The sequence below is a fragment of the Polyergus mexicanus genome, unplaced genomic scaffold (assembly GCF_030449975.1).
Source record: "Polyergus mexicanus isolate NDT 795.1 unplaced genomic scaffold, iyPolMexi1.0 SCAF_10, whole genome shotgun sequence".
In the NCBI taxonomy this organism is placed as follows: Eukaryota; Metazoa; Arthropoda; class Insecta; order Hymenoptera; family Formicidae; genus Polyergus; species Polyergus mexicanus.
In genome coordinates, this window is record NW_027223330.1 from 5,626,377 (window position 1) to 5,650,706 (window position 24,330).

At 34.1% G+C, this 24,330-nt stretch overlaps 1 protein-coding gene across 1 annotated transcript in view; it reads right to left on the minus strand.

The window, feature by feature from the left end:
• The window catches only part of Ttll5 (Tubulin tyrosine ligase-like 5), a 233,363-nt gene that overhangs the window by 47,640 nt on the left and 161,393 nt on the right, over positions 1-24,330 (minus strand). The window contains exons 5-6 of the mRNA XM_070303015.1: positions 17,837-17,943; positions 17,321-17,534 (exon numbers count right to left, since the gene is read on the minus strand). Of these exons, the coding sequence (XP_070159116.1) occupies positions 17,321-17,534; positions 17,837-17,943 (321 nt within the window). The remainder of the gene's footprint in view (positions 1-17,320; positions 17,535-17,836; positions 17,944-24,330) is intronic.

The window sequence follows — 24,330 nt, forward strand, 5'->3', positions numbered from 1 at the left end:
AAGTTGCACAGGAATAACAATAATCATAATAATTACCATAATAGCAATTATATACGCTAAGAAAAAACTTAGGACAGAAAAGAAAAAATTACCAGAAACTAACATAAATCCGATGTGCAAACCGAGAATAATTCAAGAGCACATCTACGGCACCGCAAGCGGAACGAATAGAACAGCTGAGATAGAAACCGACACCGCGATAACTAACACTGCGATGCTATATTAAAATAAAGTAAATATAAGAAACAATTGTAAAATGTGAAAAATATATAGCAAAAAAATATGTAGACGAAAATTCATGTATAGTTAATTTTCTTTTTCCAAAGGGGGAGGGATGTCCTAACCCGACTAATTTCTTAATATATTAAAAGATTAAACAATAAAGTGAAACAGAAAAGAGTAAGAAAGAGCTGAGTAAAGCAAAGCATTAAAATTAAAAAAGAGATCAAGGAAAGATAATTAAGAAAGAGTAAAGTAATAAAAGAATATTAGTAAAATAAAAATAAGATACGTGACTAAACAGAAGGAAGTCACGGTCAAGTTCTCGGAAGCTGAGTAAGCAGCTGACGAGACAGACTGACAAGCAGAGCACGAAACATGCTCCGGTCAGGGACACCACACTCCTCCCTAATCAACGACCTAATTAATTAAGATATATAATAAGCGCGAGATACACCGACGCTCGCTACTCGCTCGCTCAGTAATATTATCGAAGTACCGTACGTATCGCGCCCGACTATTATAATCGCGAATAAGTGAAAGTGTATTAAATCTTGCAAAATATACTAAATTATACCTAACGTCCGGGAGTGTCTTATTTCGAGCGTGGATCCTAATCCTTTGGGCGTATAAATCCCGAAAAACCTCTTCCTTAGCGGCTAGAGGCACAACAATACTTCTGCATAGTTGAATCTATAGAATACACATACATACAGGGTGATTCAAAACAACCTTCTGTCTTTACAATGTCATATACTTGACACTATTCTAAGACGATTTTTCCTTCGCCAAAATTTTTTCCAAGGCTTAGTTTTTAAATTATAAGCCAAAATAGTTAACGTATTGCGGACCGCGTACGCGAGGCAGGCAGGGGCGGCGCAACTCACCGTCCGATGCTGGTGATTACGTGAGGCGCTCGCTGCGATCAACTGTTTAGTACATACGATGGAGTGTATGTGTGAGAGGTAACGTATAGCATATACACATACATACACATTCTCTCTCTCTCTCTCTCTCTCTCCCTCTCCCTTTCTCTCTCTCTGTCTTTCTCTTTTACATCCATCACGTATAGCAAACAGCTGATCGCACACACGCACTCTCTTTCTCTCTCTCTCTGTCTTTCTTTTTTACACCCATCGCGTGTAGCAAACAGCTGATCGCACACACGCTATCTCTCTCTCTCTCTCTCCCTCTCTCTCACTGATTCTTACCTTTTATGTAGTAATTTGTTGCCCTCATACAACTCAATAAGTAATACTTCCCTGTAACACAACGAATAACTAGCAAACCTTTTCGCTCACAAATTGTAACACTTATCGAACTTTTACGAATTAATCCACACACTTTATTGATAAATTGAATTTATTAACGATTATAACGGTTAATCACAATCTACCGATTACTACCGATTAATTATTAAAATAACTCGAAGAAAGAAACGCGTTATTCGATGCGAAGACTGCGCGACGGCAACAAGCAAATTATGTCGGTACTAGCGTTGCTGGCTGCCGGGTGCCGAACGACTGAATGTATCACATTACGCGTGATTGACGCGGACGCTATCATGTGTCCTGTGATCGGCTAAAGCCTCTGACATTGTAAATTCGATAGTTTCGAAAACATGAAAATATAATGACATCGTCGAAAGTATAATAACATCGTTTCTTTTAATAAATTCAGTTTATCGATAAAGTGCGTGGATTAATTCGTAAAAGTTCGATAAGTGGTACAATTTGTGAGTGAAAGAAAGTTTGCTAGTTACTCGTTGTACGTATTGAGTCGTATGAGGGCAAGGAATCTCTACATATAAGGTAAGAGTCAGTGAGTGAGTGAGTGAATGAGTGAGAAAGAGAGAGAGAGAGAGAGAGAGAGAGAGAGAGAGAGAGAGAGAATGTATATGTGCGTATACGCGTATACGCGTATACGTTCTCTCATACACACACACACACACACCCGATCGCATGTAGCAAATAATTGATCGCAGCGAGCGGCTCACGTAATCACCAGCATGGGACGGTGAGTTGCGCCGCTCCTGCCTGCCTCGCGTACGCGGCCCGTAATTCGTTAACTATTTTGGCTTATAATTCAAAAACTAAGTCTCGGAAAAAATTTTGGCAAAGGAAAAATCGTCTTGGAATTGAGTCAAGTATATGACGTGGTAAGGACAGAAGATTGTTTTGAATCATCCTGTATATCTTATATTGTAGTAAACATATTATAGAATACACACATCTCTTTCTTATGAACATATGTATTGCGATGTTTTGTTCTGTTTTTACACATAACATAAATTATTTTTGTAATGTTTCATTTCTCTCTAATATAAATGAGATATACCTCATCTAACTATCCACTAGTATTACGAAGAATTTTGTAGCTTTACTTTATTATAAGTGACACCGTACGAACACTGCATTTTGACAAACTTAATCTATACCTGTCAAAAGCAAGTATGGATGCAAGTAGTAACATCGCGAAGAGCTGTTAGCGCAATCTTTCGTTAAAGACGCCAAACGTACAAGAATATATTGCCATTGTTGCATGTGTGTTGTGTACGTGTATACAGGGTGTCCCAGATCATTTGGGACAATACTTGTGTGCAGATGGAGCGGACCAAACTGAATCGAAAAATCTTCTTCCTTTTTTTTATAATGCTTAATAAAGGAGTTATTATTGAGTAAAGTCTGGTCAATCAGCGCCAACCTTTAGCCAGGCGCATGTCGGTGAGCCGTGCGTCGTGAAGTATACGCTACCGCATACTATCATCAGGCGCGCAGCTCACTGACGTGCACCCGGCTAAAGATCAGCGCTGATTGGCCAGACTTTACTCAATAATAACTTCTTTATTAAGCATCATAAAAAAAATGAAAGAAGACTTTTCGACTCAGTTTGATCTGCTCTATCTGCACACGAGTATTGTCCCAAATGATCTGGGACACCCTGTATATATGCGTGTAGCATGATAACTTTTGAACGAATCGTGACCGGCACCTTTTTCAAAATCAAGGTCACTCAGGACGATGACCTTGACAACATATGTCGTGCCCACTTTATGCATATTTATCAAAATTAAGAATTTATACAAAAAATTAAAAACTTATGTAAAAATTAAAAATTAATACAAAATCAAGAAATGAAAAAAAATTTAGTTGAAAAAAACTTGGTGCTGCTAAATGGAACAATATGCTAATAAATATTAACGTACTCCGTACATTTACGTTGCAATCATTAATGTAATGTTTAAATTAAATTAAATATTTGTTATTTTAAGATACATTACAGTTATTAATTTTGAAACTTAGCAGCGTCAAGTTTTTTTAACTAAAATTTTTTGTATTTTTTAATTTTGTATTAATTTTTAATTTTTGCATAAGCTTGTAATTTTTAATTTTTTTATAAATTTTCATTTTTTAATTTTTGTTTGGATTTTAATTTTCTCTTTTGTGTTATATATTATCTTTTTTTTGTTAAATTTTTCAGAATATACGGAGATCTGATAAAGCTTGAGCGGGTAGAGCACAGTAAACTGAATAGAGAAGTCTTTTACCATTTTATGATTTTCATAATAATTATTGAGAAACTAATTAAAAAAGATCGACCAATTCGTGTGAGTATAAACGCGCAGTAAAAAGAGACAACCTATTGATATGTGGTTGCTAGAATGCGAGAATCCATCGTTATGTACCGTTTGTATGTAACCGTTGTCATTTGTAGAGCGCTCCTCCCAAACTTCCTCGCGCGTACCGCAAACTTTCGGGATGTCTCTGAGCCGTTCTTTCTGCGCGGTTATATTCACGCGAATTGATCGATCTTTTTTAATTAATTTCTCATAATTATTACGAAAATCGCAAAATGGATTTTTCTGTTCAGTTTACTGTGCTCTACCCGCTCACAAGCGTTGGCACAATCTTTACCAGACACCCTGTATATAGTTATTGGAATGTATATATATAATTGTTTATTTTACATCATTATATATATACATAATTTTTAATAATAAAAATATCCCAAAGCATTAGATGTATGTATATTACAATTGCGCACTTACAATTAGTTAATTAATTATAAAATAATTCTATTTTAGCTATATGCTGTACTACTTTAATTATGTTGCAATTTATTAAATATAATTTTTTTAAATATAGAAAATAATAAAATAAATAAATTTTACAACATAAATTTTTATTTAGTTGGCGTAATTGTTTGATATCATTATTTTTCTAGGAAATTAAAACAACTACTTTATATAACAGTTTTCTTAGTTAGAATATTTTTATTTAAATAATAATAAAAAAATATTAAAAATAACACTGTTTTTTGTGTAACATTTTTTCACATAGCGCGTGCACTTAGAGCCTTCTTTTTACTTTTTTTTTTAAAGATAAATTTTTATACATATAGTCTTGTCTTTAGATTTTAATGTTATTTGAAGCCTTCCAACACGATTACGATTATAATTTGAATCAATTTGTTTAAAACGTTGAAGTATGCGAATAACAGTACATTTTACAATATACTGATTTATGCAATTTTTCTGCTATTTAACATTTAAAGTATCCTTCTCCATGGAATAATATTGCGCGTTTTTCATCACTAACTTCATGACACATGCCATTCGCAAGAAATGATATAATCCAGGCCTGCGGCCAGTTTGCACTTTTCGGCCGATCTTGGATGGAGCCATCCCCACTCCTTTTGTTTAATAGTATCTAGGCTGCTCGCGGAGACGTAAGACGCTTGAACTCAAGGACGATATTAGCTGTAAATCATATGGGACTTTAGCATGTATAGTTCCGTGCTCTGTTTATTGTTTACAGAGTTATCTCGTTTATTATTATTATTATGTTATAAAGTTAAAGAACACTAAAATGAAGAATACATATCTTAATTATATATACATATAATATCAAGGTCTGTATATAAGTTTATTACGTAATAAGACATATATATATAATTTATATTCTTATTTAGTATAATTATATTGTAATATAAAGCAAATCAGTCGTATATTTTTAAATTTAACGCCAATAGGTTTCCGCATTACTCTTGAGGTACATAATAATAATAATAAATGTAATAACTCTATTATGTACCTCAAGAGTGATGCGAAAACCTATTGGCGTTAAATTTAAAAATATACGACTGATTTGCTTTATATTACAATATAGTTATACTAAATAAGAATATAAATTTATATATATATATATATATATATATATATATATATATATATATATATATATATACATCTTATTATGTAATAAACTTATATATATGTATATAATTAACATATGTATTCTTCATTTTAGTGTTCTTTAACTTTATAATATAATAATAATAATAAACGTAATAACTCTGTAAACAGTAAATAGCGCACTATACGGATAAATAGCGGAACTATACATGCTAAAGCCCCATATGATTTACAGCTAATACCGTCCCTGAGTTCGAGCGTCTTACGTCTCCGCGAGCAGCCTAGATACTATTAAACAAAAGGAGTGGGGATGGCTCCAGCCAAGATCGGCCGAAAAGTGCAAACCGGCCGCAGACATATAATCTAATGCTTCATCTCTTAATTTTAAAGCCATAAACAAGAGACTTGATATAAGTTCAAACAAAAGACTTCGACTCTGATTGTAGAGGGAACAAATAGATGATACATTTACGTAACCTATATATATGGTGTCCCATTTATCTTGATCACCTAAAATATCTTTTATGCGTGACACGTTAAGAGAAAGAGTCAAAGACAGAATTATTTGATTAGAAGAGAGGTTGACGTGGATACTAAGGTAATTTGTTTCAAGGTCATATTCTTCAAGATGTCAAGGTCATTTTTTTGAATAGGATCATATATTTTAATTGCTATTTTAAAGTAGTTTATGAGAAAACGAATACAACGACCTATGATATTATGACTTTCAATGATCTTGAAGAGCTAACCCTCGTGTCAAAGTTGAAGGTACAAAAGATGAACTAAATGATATGTTTCGAACAATCAAATGAGTCATTAAATTTTTTTCAAGATTTTTATTCAATTTTTATTTAAGCAAATGTTCGAAATGTCGACCGTTTATTTCGATACATTTTCTAAGTCATAAAACGAATGACATTATTACCTTATCCACGTCAACCTTTCTTTCAATCAAGTAATTCTGTCTTTGACTTTTTTTCTTAACTGTATGTCACACGTGAAAGATACTTTAGGTGATCAAGATAAATGGGACACCCTATATATATAGGTATATACAGGGTGAGTCTGATAAAAGTCCAGCATGTTTCTCTCGAAAACGATTAGAGATAGGGGAAAACATCCATTGTCAAATTTGTAGGATAGAGGCATTAAATACTTTTTGAGTTATTTTATATCTTAATCTGACATATTTTGATATAAAAAATAAAATATCTCGTAAAATACTTAGTTTTCGATAATCTTACTGTAATACTTTTATGTACAGAATAATGAGACAAATCAATTAGTAACCATTTTAGCGGGCTTTGCCTAAGAGCGTTATGCAATGCTGACATCGTCCGGGCAATGTCGGCTTTGCACACCTTGCGGACTTTGCCCGTAACATATATACATATATACATATATATGTACGTAAATTTATGTATTTGGACTTTTGGCAGCATAAATAAAGCGAGATCTGTACCGTAGAGGAAGAAATGTATCTATTAATAGTTTCCACTATAACACTCACTTTAAGCCATCCTATCACTTGTAATTTTGATTTTTAGGATCTTTCCCAAATAAGGACTTTTTATTAGTATCATCTAAATTACAACATATTTCAATTTCAACCAATGTCACCAAAGCCAGTTTTGTAAATTGCGGAATTTTTTAAGTTTCTGACGTGACAATTTCGTCATAATACCTCTATATGCGGATAAGAATTGATTTTTAGTATTGGATTAGATAACAAAAGGCCAAGTTAGGTTAGATTAAGTAGAAAAAATAAACATTTTATGGATAAAAAAATTTATTGTAATTTACTTTTTATATTATTTGGATATTATAATATTTGAGCACATTTAAAATAAAAATAAAAACAGAACAAAAAATACTTATATATCTGAAAAAACAGAAATTACTAAAATTAAAACAGACACAGTTATTCATAAAAAAGAAAAGAGAAGAATATAAAATCTAAAATAAAATAAACTTAAAGGGAAATCACACATACACACACACACAAATAATTATTAATTATGTAAGAATATTTAAAACCAATTTAAATAAAATTAAACTTTACATTAAAAAATATTATTAGCTTTTTTAAATAGGTGTGTGCGTTTTCAATTATATTATTTATTTATTTATTTATTTATTAAATACGGGAAAAAATCCCTGTGGTATAGAAACATGGAAATACAAAATAGTGCTAAAACATATTGTTGTGCCTCCTGAGAGGCACGGTAGTTGGGATCGTGTGCCGGAGGGAATTTGGGAATTCGGGCTCCGCCCGAGAACTATACGTACTTTAGTTAAATAATTCAGACACTTTCCACGTTAAATAAATAGATAAATATCAGCTTTATTTGTGACTTGGCTTATTTACAATGTTCCCGCACACTAACTCACGTCGCATATCGCGATAGCGATATTTCAACGTGCGCGTGTCTAGAGTCGAGTTTCGGTCTCGAAACTTGCTTCTCGCTTCTACGTATATTCTTCTGCCGACTGCGTGGCTATTCGATATCACGATAATTATCGACACTCGCTTTGACACTCGCGACTGCTCGCGATTTTACCTGCGTTTAAGAATAAAGGTTGCGCGCGTTCTGGTAATTAGTAATCAAGACTGCCCGCGTAATCTTAATGGTAGAGACTGCCCGCCGTTCGTTAGCAGTGGGCCTTTTTATTAACTCAACAAACAAGGCTGTCGTGTCGCTTGATTTTGGCAATATCCGGATGCAAGCTAAGAAGTTCTAAGTAGGACTTCTTTGCTTGCACTTTCGCAATTTCTTTATTCTTTTTTATTTCGCAACGAAATGATTGCGCGGCCGCTCGGGCTTCGCGCGTGGCTCGCGTTGTCAGCGCTTTGTTCGGTCAACGCTCGTAACGTGATCTGTATTCGCGTTATACGAGCAATGCCATCATATAAAATAATATATATCTAGAATAATATATATCTAGAATAGAATAGTTATATAGCTTGTTCGGGCTATTACAATATAAAATAAGAACAAAAACAAAAATCAAAAACAAGAAAACGAAAACAGAGCAAAAGAGAAAGACAGCAACGCAAGTTAATAAAGATAACGTAGCAAGGTGCTTCTAAAAGAATTGAGCTGTAAGTGGAAGAAATCAATATGTCAGAAAATTCATTGGCAAGTATGCATAAACGATTGAACGGTTTGAACATGTCGTACGAAATACAATGCTGCTCTAGATGAGATAATGAATTATATTTTAAAACTCTGGATGGAGCAAGAAGTCGAATTCGTTCAAGCAACTCCGGACAGACGACCGCACCATTCAGCAATTTGTACATAGATAGTAAGTCAAAAAAGGTTCACCTCTTACCAATCGTTAATAAATTAAGTAACATCAATAAATGATCATAATAGTCGATAGCTCTCAAGGGTTTCCCCATTTTAAAACTTATTTTATGAAGAAAACGCTGGATACGTTCGATAAAAGTGTTATGATTTAACTAGTATGGATCCCAGACAACGGACGCGAATTCAAGTTGTGGCCTGCCTAAGGTGCAAAACGATAATTTTAAAGTGCTAATTTGTTTAAAATGTTTACCGCAGTGATTTATGAAATCCAGCTTTTTAAAAGAAGAGCTAGTGATAGACCGAATGTGTTTTTCAAAAGAGAGATTACTACCAAATAAGACGCCCAGATTGCAAACATTAGCAACAATCTATATTAAATCCATCTAACAAATAATTAAAAAAAAATGCATTTTTTATAGCTGAAATGGACAATATGACATTTGGATAGGTTAAAAAATAAATTATTGACTTTACTCCAAGAGTTAAGATTATCTAAATCATATTGAAGACAAAGAGCGTCCTCCACAGTGTCAACTTGCCGAAAAACTTTGAGATCATTCGCATAAAGTAAAAATTTTGAATGTTTAAAAACATTTTTGATATCGTTGATAAAAATATTGAAAAGTAAAGGCTCAAGAGGAGAACCCTGAGGTACTCCGAATAGAACTTTTATATTTCTAGAGAGAGAATTATTAAATCTAACTATTTGACATCTGTCAGCTATAAAGTTAGATATTTTAAAAGAGGGCCTCCGAATCGGAGGCTCCGCCACTGAACGAAGATAATTTATTATAATATTGCGTGGTCGATACTATTGAAGGCTTTTTTAAAGTCGGTGTAGATGGCGTCGATTTGAGAACCAATGATAGCTGAATTTAAATAACCGCGATAAAGTTTGTGGAGATTGAGCGTCCAATCATAAAGCCATGCTGTTTATTCGCTAATACATTTTAGAATAACATTTTAGAATACAAAGAAAGTTTGTTGGCGATGATATTCTCGAAGAATTTGGACATTACCGTCTGCTTGCTAATCGGTCTATAGTTCGATACCCAATCTGTCTCCACTCTTAAAAATCGGAGTGACAGTACAAAACTTCCGTAAGTCGGGAAAAATGTTAGTGCACAGCGATTTATTGAATAAAATCTAAAAATTTCTGGACATGATGTATTCTCACGATTGAAGAACACAGGAGGGATACCATCAATACCAGCACCAGATCTTAGGTTTAACAAATTTAAGTAGTTAAAAACTTCGATGATAGATACATCAATATTTGTGGTGTTCAAATTATGCTCGCATTCAACCTTCTTCAAATCAAAATTATTAGGCTTGTATACAGATTCGAAAAAATCTGCGAAACAATTGAAAATAATATCGTCATCATCATTAAAAAGGTTATTATGAAAAATATATGAGATTTGGTGGCTTTAAGTGAACTAACAAAACTTCAAAATATTCTAGCGTTGCCGTTGACCGCATTTTCCGTTTTAATTACATAATTATTCCAGCATTTCGAATGGGGAGCCTTACAATTAGATCGCAAGTGTGCAAATATTAGGTAGTCAGAGTAAGAGTATGTACGCTTATCGTAAAAGTGTGCTTTCCATTTGGCTTTTATAACAGAAATAAATTCCTTCGAAAATCAGGTAAGATAAGAAGGATCAAACATTAAATAAGTCGGAATGCAAGAATCAATAACATGATTCATATGGAAATATACAAAATTAATCGCTTCATCAATGTTTAAATCTTTTAGTTCATTGTCTCATTCGATATTGCCTAAATAATTATTTATAACATAATCAGCACGCTTAAAATTGGATTTGATTGTTTTTGAAGATCGCAATGTATCTGAATGGCGATGTATCTAGAAGCGGCAGAAAAAAAATTAGCGCCGGATGGTAATGATCACAAGATAGAAATGGTTCGCTTGCTGAAAATACCGGGATACATTTTAAAGTAGAGAACAAAAGATCTAATATGTTACCGTGCGCATTAGGTACAATATTATGTTGATACAAGTTAAATTTGTTAAAATAATTTGCTATAATGTCAGCTTGCCGAATTTTATTACTATAATGTCTCAAACTGTATTGTAAAGAGCCGTCAACCCTATTATATCATTGACAATCTGAAAGATTATAATCGCCAATAATTAGAAAGTCGTATTAGGCAACGCTGACATTACCCGATCAATAGCATTACAGTGTGACTCGTAAACAAAAGAGTCTGAATCTGACGGTATGTCAGATAATAATACCGATAATGAGGTGTTTGTGACTGAAACGAATATCAACAAAGAGTTGCTCGACGTAAGAAATGGATGTATTATTAGCGCGGCTAGGCAAGCAATATTTAACAGCGATCAAACTTCTTCCTCCTCTAGTATGCACACTTGTATCGGAATTTCTGTCATATCTAAAAAGTTTATAATCATTTAAGCCTAACTTTGCATCCAGCACATCGTCACTTAACCATGTTTTGACAAGTATTATGATATCATTAGACTCCGAAGTCAATAAAATAGCCGATCGCAAATCGTGTAACTTAGTTTTTAAACCGCGTACATTCTGATAGTGTATCAAAGGGAGAAAGTTTAGTTTTTCGACTTTCGAGAAGCCTTACATCTACGATCCTGGACTAAATTACAAATTGTTTTGTTCGTATCACCAATGTCATATAATTGTTTTCATTGATCTTTTATGTCTTTGAAAAACTGTCTCTGTTTAGGTGTTTGATCTTGATAAATTTTAACCGCCCCCGAGTAACGATTTTTATTACGCAAAATAGTTAATGCATCTTCTTTAAAGAGCAACGTAACATGCAACGGCCTCGAGCTTCTTTGACTCCTATCACCTATCTTTACGACTTTAGATTTTGGCATTTTGTCGGGAATAATATTGTACTTTGCAAAATGTCATTGGCGAGAATTGAATTCATTTTTTTATTGTCTTCGACAGATCCGAAGGTTACCTCATCTAGATTATTAAAAATTAGATTAATTGATCTTCGATTCCAATCTGTAAGCTTCTCGATTATGTCCTCCTCAAGTTCCAAGGGCCTGGTAATATGTTAGATGCGATCTTATTTTTAATTTTTTCCATTCTGTCCGATAAGCATTGGATGTTGTTGGTGATCTTTATAATATCAGCCTGATATAATTTGAGCATTTTGTCGTAACCTGACCAATTCCCCAATATTAAAATAGAAAACAGTAAAATAGCACAGAAAAGATTAAGAAAGAGCTGAGTAAAGCAAAACATCAATTTAGGAAAAAAGCCCAAGAAAAAGTAATTAAGAAAGAATAAAAGTAATAAAACATGATTAATAAAATAAATAACAGATTGCACTAAAGCAAAAGAAGTCACAGCCAAGTTCTCGGAAGCTGAGTAAGCAGCTGACGAGACAGACTGCTCCGACCAGGATCGTCACATTCCTTCCTAATTAACTTGCTTAATTAATATACAGGGTGTCCGACAAGTAAGTGACCAAACGAAAGGTGGAGGTAGATTGGGTCAAACTGAGTCGAAAAGTCCTGAACCATTTTTTTTATAACGCTTAATAAAGGAATTATTATTGAGTAAAGTCTGGCCAATCAGCGCCAATCTTTAGCCGGGCGCACGTCGGTGAGCCGCACGCCGTAAAGTGTGCCCCTCCGCATACTAAAGGTCAACGCTGATTGATCAGACTTTACGCAATAACAACTTCTTTATTAAGCGTTATAAAAAAAAAATGGTTCAGAACTTTTTGACTCAGTATGACCCAATCTACCTCCTCCTTCCGTTTGGTCACTTACTTGTCGGACACCCTGTATATTGAGCGCGAGATATACTGATGCTTGCTCGCTCACTGACTAATCTCGCTCACTCGCAGCCGATTAGTATAATCGTACCTTACCAAAAGTATTATATGTATCGCGCCCGACTTCTATAACCGCGAATAAGTGCAGTATTAAAACTTGTGAAATATATCAATTTATACCTAAAGTCCAAGAGTGTCTTATTCTGAGCGTGAATCCTAATCCTTTGGGTGTACAAATCCAAAAAATCCCTTCCTTAGCGGCTAGGGGCACAATTTCTTTACGGAAATTTGCAAATTCGGATTAGATTCTAGATGCTGTCCAAAGGACCCTGATTTGTGTTCAAGTTCAAAGCCTTACAATCCATAAAGAAGTCACCAGAATGTGAATGCCCCGTGCGAAAAAGGCAGATAGGATGCAATGTTGCAGCTAGGACAAGTTATGGATTTGACCATGACGGTGCAGCTTTTGCATATTTTTCTACTATCCATTTTATATATGAAAAAATATAGACCAGTTGTTAAGAAACAAGAGGAAACAGTTCAGAAATTGAAATTAAACTATCGCAAAGACCGAAAATTAGCAAAATTCGCAGAAGAAAGTACGTCTGATCTCTACGGAAGTATACTGTATACTGTTTACTGTACGCTGTATACCGTTATTTTATAAAGATAATGAAAATAACTATAATTATGTTATTCCTTATGAAGAAACATCGAAAAATTATATACAGTTACATCCAAAGCACATATTTTTATTTATATTGTATGTATATTATAAAATGACCCATTTTAATCTATAAATCAATATATCTTGAAAATGACTTTGAATTTAAAAAAAAACGCATGGATGTTAAAGAATCGTTAAGGATCGTTAAGGCATCGAATAAAAAAGTCGAATTAAAAAGTCCGATAGGTGGAAGAGTCTTGGAATTTCAAGGTCATCTTTGTTTTTTTTTTTTAATGGAATCTAGTACTTTTTTTACTGTATGATAAAGGAGCGTGGCAAGACAAATTCATTCATATCATATATTGTTATGTTTTATTAACATATGTCAACATAAAGTAACAGAAACTATTTTATTTTAAAACATGTAAATATTCGAATACATTGCCCTGAATAACGATACATTTATTTATTCGTTTCCTAAAGCTATTTTGAACGAAGGCAAGCATTTCGGAGGTAACACTGCTCAATAATTCGTCTCCTGATATCGGATGTTATTGGTTAACGAGCGAGAACCTTTTTTTTGACATATCCCCATAAGAAAAGTCTAGTGGCATCAAATCTGGCGATCTGGATGGCCATTGTACAAAATCTCCACGATCAATCCATCGACGAGGAAAATGAATATTGAGAAAGTTTCAAACGTTAGGATTGTAATGACCTGGAGCACTGTCATGTTGATACCACAATCGCACGCGCGTAGTCGTGTAGCTAAATCCACATTTTTAATTCTCTCTTTTAAATTCTCTCAAATTCGTTAAGATTTTATTTAAAATCCGAATTGATTGTATCAATTTATTTAAAAAATTTGTTAATAAAACATAACAACAAACAGGGTGTCCTAGACCACCAGTACACCCCTTTTCTTTCAAAAACTAAGCATTTTAGAAAACTAAACGTTTTGAACAAAAATTGTATGGTGTTGAGAGGAACATAAGATGGTGTCATTGGTTTGACCTTGGATGGCATCGTTAAGGTCAAGTCAAGGACACTTTTAATTTCTTAAATGAAACCCTCTATTTTTTATTGCATATTCTTATAGCTTATGTCGAGAGCTTTCCAAAACACTATAATAAAGTATTTTTTCATAAAGTACTTTTTGAGTTATAAGACTTGCAAGTTACAGTATTGTGATATAATATTTTGTTAAGTATTTATTTTTCGAATTCCTTACTTTTTATTTTTGCAAACAATACGAATCAATTAATGTAAACAAAACACATAATTTTCTTAAAGAAACACTTGTTGTGTAACTGCTTATTGCATATTCATTATTTGCTTAGTTTCTCACGATTGGGGGTGCTTGATTATCGTGAGTCCCTTTGCCTCTCACGATTCGAGATGCTTGATCAACGTGAGTCCCTTTGCCTATCACGATGATCGGGGATGAATGCAATATGCACATGCTATGTGTTTGTGTTTGCTCAAGCGATGTGTTCAAATTGAGCACCATTTTCTGCAATGCAAGCATCTACTCTATTTTGAAAGCTATTAGCTGCTCGAAGAATTTCATCAGCATCTAAAGATTAAATTGCTTCATTTATTCTACAGATCATATTGTCCTCGTAGTCGTGCGTTCACGGTAAACCAAGTCTTTTATTCTTCCCCACAAATAATAATCAAGGACAGTAAGGTCTGGTGATTAGGGTGGATAATTGATAGGACCGTATTTGTCTATCCACCTGTTAGGAAACATAACATTTAATGCTGCATGAGCAATTCTGGATGTATGTGATAGACATGCATTTTGCTGGAACCACATGTCCAGGCACAATTGCATCCCTAACTGGACGGCGAATCTGTCTGCCTTTGTTATGTTGAGGCTAAACGACACCTTTAGTTTTGATTCGATTAGCCAAACATGAAAAAAGCTTTCGTGAATGAGGAATCCGATCAGAATACCGCTCTCGCCACAATCTTTCAGCTGCAGCGAATGTACCTTGACACTCACCAAAAATTAGCAACATATCATATGCCTCTTCATTCGAATAGGATATGGCTAGATAAACCGAAAATAATAAATATGAATTAGCCCAAATTGAACCTTTTACGACTTTTTTGGAAAAAATTTTTTTGGGATGTTCTATTAGAAGTATTATACATAAATAGGAGGCTTTGCTTTCGTCAAAGCGAGCTGCAAAAGTAAAAGAGGAAGTTCTAGTAGCATTCTAATGCCTGTCGCAAGTTACATAGGATAATAATGAGATACACGGAGTAACACACACGAATGACGCCACGCGAATGATAACAATGCTTTTTCAATAACTATCAATCACGCAATAAAAAATCAGTACTCTTCTTTCCCGATGGTATACGCTAAATTTAAGTCTTTGTCGAAAATAATTCAATATGTAAATATTGAATTATTGGTAAATATTGGTAAATAGACATTCTGTAAGAATGAAACTTAATGCATAAATGTGAATGCCTATAGAAATTACACAGCGCGTAATAGTTTATTCCAGGTATTTTAAACATTGTTCTTAACAAGAACACAAGAATTGCACTCATTGTAAATGGCATTAAAATTGTTGTTCAGTTTTGTTGATTAGTGCGCTATGTACTGCGCCACGCTACGCCCTTACACAAATGTTTCTTTAAGAAAATTATGTGTTTTGTTTACATTAATTGATTCATATTGTTTGCAAAAATAAAAAGTAAGGAATTTGAAAAATAAATAGTTGACAAAATATCACTAAATGTCACAATACTGTAACTTTCAAGCTGTTGTGCCTCTAGCCGCTAAGGAAGAGGTCTTTTGGGATTTGTACGCCCAAAGGATTAGGATCCACGCTCGAAATAAGACACTCCCGGACGTTAGGTATAATTTAGTATATTTTTGCAAGATTTAATACACTTTCACTTATTTGCGATTATAATAGTCGGGCGCGGTACGTACGGTACTTCGATAATATTGAGCGAGCGAGTCTCGCTCAATATTATCGAAGTACCGTATGTACTCTCAATATTCGTCTCGCGAGGTGCATCTCGCGCTTATTATATCTCTTAATTAATTAGGTCGTTGATTGGGGAGGAGTGTGGTGTCCCTGACCGGAGCATGTCTCGTGCTCCGCTTGTCAGTCTGTCTCGTCAGCTGCTTACTCAGCTTCCAAGAACTTGACCGTGACTTCCTTCTCTTTAGTCACGTATCTTACTTTTATTTTATTAATATTCTTTTATTACTTTACTCTTTCCTAATTTTAATGCTTTGCTTTACTCAGCTCTTTCTTACACTTTTCTGTGTCACTTTATTGTTTTATTCTTTAATATATTAAGAAATTGGTTGGGTTACGACAAAGTCTTATAACTCGAAAAATACTTTATGAAAAAATACTTTATTATAGTGTTTTGGAAAGCTATCGACATAAGCTATAAGAATGTGTTTTTTTATCGTCATTACGCTGCAAAAAAATTAAAAAAAATGTATTCATTTTTTGAGGTTTCAAATGAATATGCCCTCTTAATTACTGTTCAATTTTTTTAACTCAAAGTCATTTTCCAGATATATTGATTTATAGATTAAAATAAGTCATCCTATATATTATACATATATTTTCATGCGGATTTTAATAAGCTTTTATTCTGAGAGAGAGAGATTTTTATTTTTAATTTGAAACTTGACTGCAACTGCAAATGTTGTGTATGTCAAGTTTTAAAATTCCAATTTAATCTTTATATATTTATACCCATGTTGAAGATGAACCAAAAAACGGGCTGAAAGGTACATTTTTAATGCACATTAGTTAATAAAATTCAACAATAAAAAATTCGCGCACCGATACCAGCGTCTTGGCTCTTATCTGCCAGTTTTCCCATTTTAATTATCTTACAATTAGAAAAATTAGCATTTCATCATTTTACCCACTTTATCATCTTACCTCTTTTTTCCTTACTGTAAAATTCTAAAAAATGTTGAATCTAAGATTCCAAGAAAAGTGAATTCTACCAAGAATCCTATTAATGAGTTCTATAGGGCCGATTTTATTAATTAATGCTATGATTTAAATAATCTGATGCATCTTAAAAGTTGTGTATTTAAAACAATAAAAAGTAATGTATTCTTACATTATTAACAATGTAAATACCACGGCCTCGTGAACTGGCTTTAGGCTTAACAATCCATGGACCTCTATATCTGAAATGCGCCGAAATCAATTCTTTGGCTTCAATGGGCAACAGAAAAGTCTGAGGTATAAAGTCAAGATTTCGAAGCCCCTTACTCCTCTGCATAGCTTCGATGTTTTTGTAAAGACGATCTTTACGGGTGATTTCGTAAGATCTAGAAAATAGATTTTTAAATAAAATTAAGAAAAAAATAAGTCAATATTCACTCGTTTAAGTATTATGAAAATTAATATTTTTGAACATTTGAATAAAGTTTAAATATATTTTTAAATTTAAGTATATTATTAGATGTACATATTTGAAAGTTTGAATTTTTAATATTTAATTTAAATATATTTTGAACATTTTAATTGTGTTCTAGAAATTTGTTTTGTTAAAATAGTTTCACAAATTTTTATATATAGATTATTTTCTGTTTAGTTAAGGAAACTGTTTTTTAATTATGTTTTTTCTTACCTAGGAAAATGATTCACTTTTTGATAAGGCATTAAATTCCGCAAAACATCTGGCTTAGGATGATTTCCCATCCACAATATATTAAAATCCACCTCATGCATAGCCACCTGAAAAAGAAAATATTATTACTAAGTGAAAATCAATAAATTGGAGTGAGAAAGGCCAATAGGAGCCCGGACGCGATATTTATTGCGTAAAAATTATATGCTGTTTTTTTAGCAAAAAGTGTTGATGTACACGATATAAACTCGTAAATAAACATTATAAAATAACAAATGCCAAACGTTTCGGCCCACTTCGGGTCCTTATCAATGGTAATGAGCTAATATTAGTAAAAATATAAAAACGAGAACTCACGAGGCGGAGCAATGCATTCGGAATGCAACTTACTAACTAACTTAAAGTATAAAATTATTCATTGGATCGCAGATAACTATAAGATTCCGCGTGGATTAAGCTCATCCCATGACCGCTTGATTTTGTTCTTAGGCAAAATAGTGTGAAGGCGAGCGCGAGCAATCGAGTAACATCAAATCCATTGTAAAACTAATGGTGAAGTTCTTAACGGAAAAAGATGTATGTCCAGTATAAGCGTATAGAGCTGAGGAAATAGGGGTGGCGATATTAATAAAAGATGCAAGGGTAATTATTTACTATAACGGACCCAGCTCCAATCACGTTGACCTTGATATATGTTGTCAAGGACATAATCCTGAGTAACTTTTCCTTATAACTTAATCGGCGGTCATTGTTTATTAAAAAGTTATTAACAAATAAAGTTTGAAAAATAAAATATTAATTTTTACATAAGTTTGTAAATACCACGCAAGAAACGAGGTCCATCTGCATCAGAACCCTGATTTAAATGTGAAACAAGGTCTTTACATAATTAATATAATATTAGAAAAAATCAGTATACATAGGAATCAAAAATTTTATTTATTCTACAGTTGCAAATGTACTGTTTTCATTTAAGGGATACACAATGTTGCCATTATTTCAAAAATCGATTTCAACACATTCTCTGTTTACAGGACAAAACACAACAATAGAGGGGGGGGGGACTCACTACGTTCATACATAAACTTTCCCATTCTCATAACAATTCTGGACTAAACCTTGTTTCGCATTGTAAAGTATATACATGAATACAGTGCGTTCCGCCCCCCCCCCTCCTCCTCATTTAACCCAAATCAAATTTTAGTTTTAAATTAGAAATAGGTTTGGGTTAGGTTATATCTTATAATTTTTGAGATATTTAAAGTTTAAGTTGGATTCGAAACGAAAATTTGGTTTAAGTTATACGACATAATCCACACTAAATTTTTGTTTTAAATAAGAAATAGGTTTGGGTTAGGTTATATCTTCCGGAAGTGGAGTCCCCCCGCAGGGGGGACGGAACCCACTACATCCACGCATACACTTTCCCATTCACACAACAATTCTGGGCTGAACCTCGTTTTGCATTATAAAGTATATGCATGGGTACAGTGGGTTCCGCCCCCCCCCTGCGGGGGGGCTCCACTTCCGGAAGATATAACCTAACCCAAACCTATTTCTTATTTAAAACAAAAATTTGGTGTGGATTATGTCGTATAACTTAAACCAAATTTTCGTTTCGAATCCAACTTAAACTTTAAATATCTCAAAAATTATAAGAGACCGCCGATTAAGTTATAAGAAAAAGTTATTCAGGATTAAGTCCTTGACAATATATATCAAGGTCAACGTGATTGGAGCTGGGTCCGTTATAGTAAATAATTACCGATGCAAGGTACAAAACCACAATAAGTATGAAATCGAAAGATTATGAGAATGAATGTTTAAGATTTAGTTAATTAACGTTAATTCCCCGAAGCTGTATGTCAATTTCGCTGAAAGTAAGCTTAAATTTTAAAACTTCGAGGAAAATCTAAACGAAAGCAGAAAGGCTCGAATTACGATGATCAAAACAATAGATGATTTTAATAGTAAGATATTTGACTCGATTATCACAAAATAAGGTCGCAACCGGTCGCTGAGCGTTATTGTCTCGCGTCAATACTGTCTTTTCGAACCAACGAGCGTTTGAAATTAAGGTGGTTGAGTGATGTACGAAATCCCCTCTACTGGCTGGTGATCTACACGACGCCGACGTAGAACCAGAGAGTCGAGAAAAGGATCGAGTCAGAACACATTTTTCTGTATGCTTACAAGTATCACTTTGGGAGAAAATAAAGTTATTTGGAAGTCTCAAATTTGCCTTGGATTGCCCTCATTGTGTTTGTCCAAAAGAGTCTGGGAACGAACCGGTCGTAAAGAAAATTTCTTCGGTGTCGGTGCGATTAATCGAAGGTGCGCGGACAATAAAAATGAAAAAAATAAAGATACTTACAAAATAAAAAAATTTGATGTCTAAGATAAAAAGCAATGTGAGATTTATTTAAAAATTTTAATGAAAAACAGTTGGAAATTTTACTTAAAACCCGTATGGTCGGAGATAGAAAACAGATTAACGAATTGCTCGATATCTAATATCTAATGATGATAGATACAAGATAATAGATGCAAGATTTGCGTTTTGTGCTCGCTGCCAGCGCGTGTGAAGGGGATACGTACACAAGCGTAAACCGTATACATATAATGCGCAGAACTCTCTGCATGAAACATTTTTCATGAAAATGCGTTGTTTCCTCAAAAAATTGCTGATACGGGCGCTCTGTTACACTCTGTATACAGGGTGTTCCGGAACAACCTTAATACAATTTACTATTCCTGATACAATTCCAAAACGATTTTTCCTTTACCAAAATTTGAAGCGTGATTTTTGAGTTATAAGCAAAAATAGTTAGCAAATCGCACGTCAAGTACAGAAGGCAGGCAGGAGCGGCGCGGCGCGCCGCAGCTGACTGTCCAATTACCACCGCGTGAGTCGCTAACTATTTTATCTTATAACATAAAATTATGCTTTAAATAAAATTTTGATAAAGAAGAAAATGTCTTAGAATTACATCAGGAATACGTGTTTTTTAAAATAACGTCACTTTAGCAAAAGTTGTTCCGGATCACCGGTCGCTGGACGCTGCAATTAGCTGATTGCTACATGCGATGTGTGTATGGCGGAGTGTGTGCGTAAAAGAAAGAAAAAGACAGAGAGAGAGAGAGAGAGAAAGAGAGAGGAAGAGAAAGGGAAGGGAAGGAGCAAAGGAGGGAGAGACTCGAAAAATCTCGAAAATACGAGTTTTTCGGGTAAAATAATTGTTTAAAAAATTTTTTAATTATTTCCTTTATCAGAACTCTTTGGAAAAGCAATGTAAATGGTCAAAACTATACGAGAGCTATTTTATATTAATTAGAACTCTCGAAATACGGCCAGCATATCACGTCTAGACTCGAAAATACGAGTTTTTCGGGTAAAATAATTGTTTAAAAAATTTTAGAGGTACGGTCGGAACTATGTTATAGAATTATAGAACTCGTCGAAAACTATAAAATTCAATGGAGTAAATTTCGAAAAAATGATATGATATGTCGACTTCGCGGGAAGTTAGTATATCATTTCACTACTTCCGTTGTTTATGTTAAATGACCAGAACGATTGTTAAAATTTATCAGGAATTATAGAACTCGGCTGTACGCAAAGAAAACACCACTTTTTTTTTGATATGCTGACAATTGATATGCCAATTTCATACACGTTACCTGCCTTCTGTATTCAACGCGTGATTTGCTAAATATTTTTGCTTATAACTCAAAAATTACGCTTCAATTCAAATTTTGGTGAAGGAAAAATCGTCTCAGAATTGTGTCAGGAATATGTTATTTTACGGACGGAAGGTTGTTCTGGAACACCCTATATAATAAATATATAATTAGGACAGCAATATTTATTCACTTTCATCTATCTGTCCATTCTCTCTCCCTCTCTCTCTCTCTCCCTCTCTCTTTTTTTTTTTTTTTTTTGTAAAACAGCTTCGTGTCCTTCATTCGGGATTTTCAAATCTGGATTCTCAACCCTATTTACAGCACATGTCAATGAATAACAATCTATGAATGATTCTCTGTTAAACATATCACTTTCACGCTTTTGCAGCCTCGCATACATTAGCGATATTATTACGTTGTAAAACAGTCACAAATTGTTGAATTTTTCATTTACAATATGTGTATTTTCGCCTAGCCAGTAATACATATCTATACATTTTTTTAAATCGGATAAATATAATAGAGTTGGTGGCTTTATATATAAAAAATTATTGAATAATTCCAGTTTTATAATATTCGAATCAGATATTTTAACTACTTCGAATGTCAAATCTCGAATCCGTAATGGGGTTTCAGTCGATTGTAGAAGTCGTTCAATGTCCGCACGTTTCTGCATCAACGATTTCCATGTTTCAAGAGGTAACATTATTTGATTGCCTCGATTGTCGCCAAGAGCCAATTCCACGCAAGATACAACTCCAACGTTTATTTCAATATCCAAATATTTGTATGACGTTGGGGTTAAGGCGTATTGTCTTCCAAGTATACGAACCACACGACGAAGCTCGGATGAAATGCTAACGAATAATAAAATATTATTTATATAAATATTTAAAAAGTTTAAAAATATTTAAAAGTATAAAAAATTTGTTAAGTTAATTAAAACTTGCTTGTTACGTTTCTTCTTCTTACACAGTGAAGTTTCATCAGCATCTTGAATCAGAACGTAATAATTTATGCGGCTTTCTTCAGTGGGATACGCTTTTTTATATGAACCTTTCACACAAGTGGTCGATGCAATATTGAACGTATTAAACATATTTAAAATATGTATTAGCGTTGCAAAATTGCAATGTAGTGGGGATTATTGCTGACACGATATTTTTTCTATTCAAGCGCCGATGTACGGCTGCTTCGCGATGACATCACTCCCAGGTGGAGATTTAACCATATGCACAAAAATGCAACGTAATATAGAATTTTCAAACGCCGATGTGCGGCTGCTTCGCGATGACATCATCCCTAGATATCAGAATTGAAACGCGCGTGTCAAAACATGACAAAATCGTGAAATATAAGAATAATTACAAAGGTTAAATTGCACTAACATACTTGGACAGCAACATGTAATTTGAAACTTTTGGGATGCACCTGGGATTTGACATCATCTCTAGACGACAAAAATACAATAATCGATTTCAAAATGTACGTGACAAACCGCGAAATAAAGATTTAGATGAATACACGTGATGGAAAGAGACATCAAGATAGAATATAAAATCGAGGTAAAGAGGCACACTCTGTCAGTATTTTTGCCAAGAGTTCCGAGACAAGAGCTATTAATAAGCGCATCTTGTTAGCAAAATTTTTTGACATAAATTTGGAAATATGGCGGATAACATTGTCGAACGAAACCGCTTATTAACTGGTGCAGTTATAAATCATAATCACATCGAGCCTCGTCAATTTTTCGAGGATGCCAAAGACATTGTGCTCGAACACGTGCAAAATGTGATGAAAACACTTTAATGTGAAGATTAATACAATGTTCAATGGTGAATTCGTGACGGGTGATAAGCGCGCAAATAAAAGTATCAATACGAGAAACTATGAATTCTTTCGCACATCCGATTTACGCGAATAGTACGAGCGGCGCGTTGTCGAGCCCACTCTAGCATCGCTCGAAGAATTTCAGGAACGCGATAGCGGGTGGGCATTGTCGCGAATACTCGATTTAAATGTAAACATAAATAAATATAATCCTTTGCGCGCGGGATGTCATATAAAATTACCGCGGGCGATAACGATAAAGAGAGCGGTGATCAACGTGCAATCTAATGACAATGCGTGTTTCGCGTGGTCTGTGGTCGCCGCTCTACATCCAGCCGAAAGAAACGCGGATCGGGAATCTTCGTATCCTCATTACACGACAGTGCTGAATCTCCAGGACATTGAGTTTCCAGTGACTGTGAATCAAATTAAAAAATTCGAACTTGCCAACGATATCTCGATCAATGTATTGTATATAGTATTGAGGAAAAGAACATTGTGCCGATACGTCTGAGTGAGCTGAAAAGAGACAAACACGTCAACCTGTTGTACATTGAAGACAACAACGTTGGACATTTCGCATGGATCAAGAATCTATCCCGCCTCGTGAGCTCGCAATTGAGTTGTGGCAAACGAAAACAATATATCTGCGATCGGTACGTATATATTTAATAAATTATATTGCAGAAATCTTTGAACAAAATTAAAAATTATTTCTTTTACAGATGTTTGCACTACTTTGGCTCGAACGACAAGTTACAGTCACATACGGTGGACTGTCGAGAGATGAACGAGTGCGCTATCCGATTACCGAGCGATAAGGACAAGTGGCTCATGTTCAACAACTATAATCGGAAAGAGCGGCTTCCTTTCGTCGTGTACGCCGACTTGGAGTGCGTTTTAGAAAAGACGGAGGAAGAGAGAAACTACCAATATCATAAAGTATTTAGCATAGCATATTATGTACATTGTTCGTACGA